Source organism: Geospiza fortis, unplaced genomic scaffold (genome assembly GCF_000277835.1).
Source record: "Geospiza fortis unplaced genomic scaffold, GeoFor_1.0 scaffold429, whole genome shotgun sequence".
Classification (NCBI taxonomy): Eukaryota; Metazoa; Chordata; class Aves; order Passeriformes; family Thraupidae; genus Geospiza; species Geospiza fortis.
The window spans coordinates 605,508-611,990 of record NW_005054411.1 but is presented as its reverse complement, the minus strand read 5'-3'; the positions used below and the strand labels follow the sequence as shown (position 1 = coordinate 611,990).

General features: G+C 37.5%; 1 protein-coding gene across 1 annotated transcript; it reads right to left on the bottom strand.

Annotated features, from left to right (window-relative positions):
• Positions 1 to 2,112: 2,112 nt before the first annotated feature.
• On the bottom strand, positions 2,113 to 5,158 carry LOC102037619 (arg8-vasotocin receptor-like). The gene is made up of 2 exons (XM_005426336.2): positions 3,971 to 5,158; positions 2,113 to 2,912 (listed from the first exon to the last, which is right to left on the bottom strand). Exons 1-2 carry the CDS (start codon positions 4,884 to 4,886, stop codon positions 2,713 to 2,715), a joined length of 1,116 nt encoding a protein of 371 aa, XP_005426393.1. The 5' UTR covers positions 4,887 to 5,158; the 3' UTR covers positions 2,113 to 2,712.
• Positions 5,159 to 6,483: the final 1,325 nt, after the last annotated feature.

Sequence of the window (6,483 nt, the reverse complement as noted above, 5' to 3'; positions counted from 1 at the left end):
TGATTTTTAAAAATAAAAAAGGAAAGGAAAAAAATTACCCAAATGAATTTCCCATAATTTGAAAATTAGTTTTGATGGAAAAACAGTGGACCTGAACAAAACTCCCCACTGAGACTGTTAGTCAGTGCTACCCATGGGGTAGGCAGGGCAGGGCATGTGGGATGAGGACGTACATCTGGAAAATGTAGCCCACTTCATTTTCCTAAGAGAAAAAGCAGGAATATCTCTGTTCAAATACCTCCTGAGAGACTGAAACTAAAAGTATCCATAGCCTGAACTTTGCGCTATAGTGCAACCTTTAGTTTTCTTTTTAAGAGCAGGACTGATGTCAGGGGAAGAAAAATGAAAAAATCAGGAAGAAAACACTTGAGAGACAAAAATATAAGTGTTTTGAACACTACAGATAGTGAAAAATCACCATTGAACTTAAAAAGGTCTGATATTTCATTCACTACATGATTAAAATATCTGTGATGGGGACAGTTAACATTTCTCTCAGACTTTTAATGAACACATCGAGGTACTGTTATTTGCAAAATCCAACTCTACCAAATTATTTATACAGCTGGTAACAAATATACCAGCAATGCAGAAATGTAAATAGTAGAAATTATACCTTTAAACTTCTACCAGAGATCAGATCAGGTGGTGTCAAATGGCACAATGAATCCACTGTGGTGTCTGAACAGAAGTCTGTGGCTTCCACCAGTTCTGCATCTGGATGACTCTTTGCACACAATCTGAATGCCTGTTTTCTTTGCAAATTAATGCCTTTTGAGGAGTTTTGCTGCCAATACAGTAGTGAGCAACACAGGTGATTCCTTGAAGCATTTCTGTTTACAGTTCCTTTCAAGTCTGCATATTATGCTGTGTAACTAACTACAATCAAAGGAAATGAAAAAAAAAAAACCAAAAACCCCACCATTAACCATTGGATTAAGTCATAAGGGAAAACTTCACTAAGAGCTAATTGACTGAAAATCTTAGAAAGTCAGTGAGGGGCTGCATCAATATCCTATCAATAGAATGGATTGTATCTTGGATATTCTTACCCCAGATGAGGACATTCACTTGAGTTACAGATTTGCTCTAACAGGGAATTTTTTGTGGAGTAGAATTATTAACTACTAATTGAAGGGAGAGGAGAAAAAACAGCAAAAAAAAAAAATCTACCAGCTATAATTATAGTAAAACCTTCATACAAACCCTCCCCATTCCTGCCTGGCTCTGGTGCTACCTTCACCCACCTTCTTCCTCTTCCTAACAGCTGGAGACCTGTACTTGTCAGCTGGGCTGGGGCACCAGCTTTTCCCACTATAAAGAACAGCAATATTTGGTTCTTGCCCTTACCTGATCTAATTATACAGAGAATAGAAATCATTGAATATGCAGTCATTTCAGCATAAATTAACCTGAAGCATTACTATTCACCGTACAGCAGAATTTCTCAGTACTCGCTAAATGTGATCAGTATTTAGTTAAAATCAATATTTCTTTGAGTACAATTTAAAGACTATTAAAACCCCACGATTTTATAGCTTTTCTACTGAAATTTGAGACTGCTAGCACTCAGAAGACAGAAACGTGATGAAACGCAGTATAATGTAGACAGATTACATGTCACCAGATGTAAGTGCCACAGAGTCCCTGCAGATCCATTCTCACCTGAAAGAGCTTTGCTATATTCCTTCCATATTCCTCTGATCAGATTGCAGACATTGAAAGGAAATAAATAGCTACCTGCATATAACACCCACAAACCAGCAACCAAATGGCATTTGAAATAAAGATATGCAGATTTATTTTTACAGCAAAGGGAAATATTTGAATTTGAACCTAAAAGGATACTAAGGAATAAAATAATAATTGGTTCTCTGTCAATAAATCCCATGCTAGAACAAATGGGTCTGAATGCCAAATGAAAGTGCCTTTCTTAGCACCCACTTTTATTTAGAGTATGTATATGTGTGTGTATGGGGTGTGTGTAGGTGTCCAGTTAACTGCTTACACATCAGGAAATGCATGGAAATTTAAATCCCATGGTGTGAAGCCAAAAAACCTGAACTGCTGCTATGCTGCTGATACCTGCAATCCACAATGGAATTTGAAACTGAAGTAGGGGTTCAATGTCATGAGCACACCAAATTCTTTTATTTGTTTAAATTATATTGAGCTGCTTGGCATTTTATAAATGTACATAAAGAGTCAATTTAAACCAGGTGCTATTAAGATCTGGCAAAAGCTTTTTCTGACTTCGTGCTGCCTTCTCAAGATTTGTCATTGTCCCTCAATCACACCAGAGTGATGAACAATTCATGGCTCACTCTGAAAACATATTCAAGTTTAATTAGATCAGGTTTCTTTTCAATTATGTTTCAATTTGTTGAATCAGGTAGTAATAAAATTTTACTTCTTAGAAATCCAGAATCACAGATGGGGAAGTACTTTAGGACACGAAATATCTAAGATACTTTATATATCTTTTTCAGTCTTTACAGAAATTCATTCTTATAAGACAGTGGTGATTGAAGCACTGAGTCAGGCTTGCACAACACAGAAACTTCCTAAATATGCTACAAACTGCAGAGAAATATATTTTTACAACAAAAAACAATTTTTCAGCTTCCTTATCCACAAAATAAGGGCTGATGGTAAAATATCAATATGTCTTGTGAACAGAGCATATGTAACAAAACAACAAGCCCTCAGCACTTATGCAGAGGTACTGTTCTCCTCAGGGTCTCTGTCTGCGAGATGAATGCTTCCCGTGAACACGGATTCCTCTTGAGCCGAGGTATTCTCCAGCTGCTTACTTGTGCAATGTGGAATCTGGCCGCAGAAATACATGTAAATCCATGGGTTGGCACAACTATTTAGATTGCCAAGGAGCATTATAATGGTGAATGCTGAACCTAGAACAAAACAGTTAAAGGAATAAGAGACTAAATAAAGCACTCTTATAAATATAAGTCACATTTTCACAGTCTGCTGCTTTCTGCTGTATCTATTATTATGCCAACACCAATCCAATAGTAGGAAATTCCCATATCAATGAAATTTGCAATTGCTGAAGGTATAAAGCACACTTTATTGTATGCATTCAGAGTTAAATAGTTTCATATAGCTCTTTTTTTATTCAGTTGCATTAATTTTAAAAGCAATTACTAAGCTGTTAAACAGATACAAATAAATACAGGTATATATTTTGACACAAATGTATGTAGAATAAGACTCAAATTCACACTGACAGGAAGAATTCTTAAAACAAAATTCAGAAACTACTGTTTTTATCAGGCAGGATGATTATATTTTTTCTCTTTTTTTTTCTCTTTATTTAGACTAGGTGATTTTAAAGTCACATATAGAGTCTGCCTTTCACAAAGAGGCAATAGCATAAATTTGACAAGCCCATTCTTGTTTACAACATAGTATTTGATAACTGTCTCAGGCTTGCTTTTTTGCTTTATGAACAGCTGGTTGATGACTTTTGGTTGTTTCATAGTTTACTACAGAGATTTTATCAATATGATTTCAATAGTAAAAAAAATCAGATGTCTTATAACTCCACTGTTCTACCCAGTAAATAAGAAATAATTTAATTACTTTGAATAGTCAATTGCTTCTTTTCACCTCAAGAACCCAAAATACTGCTATTACACCTATAACCTCTGAAAGTCTGAGGCTTTGCTGCAGCACATGATACTTTTCACCATGCTGTTCATGAATCTTTAAATTATTAATCACTCAACACACACTCACAAAACAGACACATGATGTTTTGATCACATAACACAGGATGCTCCCCGTATCTAATTAAATAAAGGAGATAATAAATCCAGGTATTTCTTTTTAATCCTCCTCAAATGACCACAGGCAAGCTTTACACAAAAGCAAAATGCAAACATAAAGCACTCGACAGCAGTGTGAGAGCCTGCTCTGCAGCTGTGGCTGAGGAGGGAGAGCATCTTACCTTCAGTCAGGATGCTGGGGAACCACACAGACCACAGCTGGGCAATGAAGAAAGGTGACCAACAGAGAACATAGGCAACAACTGTCACCACTGTCATTTTTACTGTCTTGATCATAGCCTTTGAAATACAGTTCACACTGCTTGCTCGGGATGGCAGGACTTGATTCTGATTTGTTGCTTCACATTCATTCTGTTTTTTCACATTTATATTTCTTCTGATTATTTTGCAAATCTTGACCTGGCATGTGATAAGGATTGCTGAGGGAATGAAGAATATAACTACAAAAATCCAAGTCACATATGCCCTTGGGCCCCAAGGCTGAATAAATTCACCCCAACATTCAAAGACACCTGGAGATATTTCAGTCTTAGAAAAGATAAATACCTGTGGTAGGCTAAGAATCAGTGCTATAGACCAGCTGCTGCAAATGGGGATATTCCAGAGAGCTCTCTTCTTCTGGAAAGTGACCATAGGGTAGCAAACAGCTTGATATCTGTCCACTGTCATGACCACTATCATATAAGTAGAGGCAAACATGCCCAGCAGTTGTAGATACTTGATAATTCTGCACAAGAAATCTGGCCCTATGAAAACATCTGTAATATCCCATATGAGTTGAGGCAGCACTTGGAAAAAGGCTACCACTAAGTCAGCAATGCTGAGGTGAAGCATGAACACATACATCCTAGACAGCTTCTTTCTTCTTCGCCACAGCACCAGTATGAGAATGAAATTGCCCACAGACGCTGTCAGAAATATGACCCCCAGTACAGCAATCTCTACTTGAGCTAATTGCTCATCTCTTTCTGGTCTTCCAATAGGATCTGACCGATTTGTCAAACTCAGGAATCTGTGAGGAGGAGGACTCTCGGTCTGATGTGTGTTATCCTGCATCGGAAATGAAAAATTCTTCATAATGCACAGAAGCTACTCACAGTAGCTGCCACTTGCAGCTGAGGTTGACAGCTGTGAAGCACAGGCTGGCAAACAGACCAGCCTGGGTTCCAGTTTCAGGATATCTTCAGTCAAATCTTCCTGCTCGAGCAAACTAAAGCAGTGGGACTTGGATCATGGTAAAATTCTGCCTCTTGCTGGCATGCAAAAAGGCTTTATATAGGCTCCCAGCAGACAGAGCCTTATGTAACTGCAGAGCCCTCGGGTAGGCTGCAGGGACAGCAGCCAATGGCAGACCGAGCCACACAATTGGGGGAAGATATAAATAAAAGGCAAACTTCAGAGGCTCAATGTGATTCAATTACTCACTTCAGTCAAAACCCGAACTTGTAAATAGCTGTGGCCAGACTCGTACTCAAATGCCCTTACTCGGGAGAGTTCTTGCAAAAATCTTTCTACGCAAACCAGAGGAGCACACTTTAGGAGAAGTGGGAGGAAGGTTTATACGTAGATAAAATTGGATCCCTGAGCTCAGGCACATCATAACAGCAATCTCCAGGCTCCTGGGGCATGACTGCATCCTAAATGCAGCACAGAGAAAGAAATGCATTTTTCCATAGCCCTTTTTTTCCTTCTTCTCTCTTTTGGAGTCACCTGGTTCTAAAATAAAAAGAAAAATATTTGTACTGCCCTAAAAATAATATTTTTATTTCAAAACATGGTCAAGACTTAGAGGTTTTTTCTCAGCAAAATGAAAAATAACACATGTGAAATAAATTACTTTTATTGGGACTGCGAGTCTACTGAGAATTTAATTTTTAAAAAAAGTGAAAATTCAGTGGCAAATCCAACTGAGGAAAAGGTCTCTATGATGAAACAATACACAAAGGTCTCTATTCTATTACAATGCTAAAGTCTGTGAGATAATTTTTCAGTATCTAAACCTTTTCATTTTTGTAAATGTAAATTGTATCATGAACACAGGAAATTCATTGTTCTTCAACATTCCCATATGACTTTTGCATAAAGTTTGTGGCAGATAAGAATAGAAAATTTAAACTGATTTCTTTCTTTTTTTTAATCTCTCAATCTGCCCTCTTAATCACAAAAGAGAGAGATTAAATAAAATTGATCAGTTTAATATGAAAAATAACAGATATTTGTATGCAACCTTACTTGAAGCTAGGGCACCTATATCCTTCTGGTTACAGTCAGTACACTGGTAGTTTGAAGTCTTTCTGAGCAGGAAACCAGTAAGGTGAAAAGCAATATCCATGATGCATATATAGTACATAATACTAAACCTAAGCTGATTAATCACTATGATCACAATTATATTAGAAGACCAGCTCAGGAAGCTCACAGAAGACTACCACTTCTATACTACTACGGGTTTTCATGTACCAACAAATGTGAGGGGCAAAATTCATAAAGAGGATGCTGAGGTAGACTACAAAATTTGGAAAACCTACATGACCTCTGCTCTTCCTCTTTCCCCCTGCCTGCCACCAGGCAATGGATGTTAATAGCTCATGAAAGGGTAAGACTGTGAGAACAGACAACAGAGAAGCTGAACAATCTCAGGAAGCTTTTCCACTGACAGCAGCTGTAAGTATCC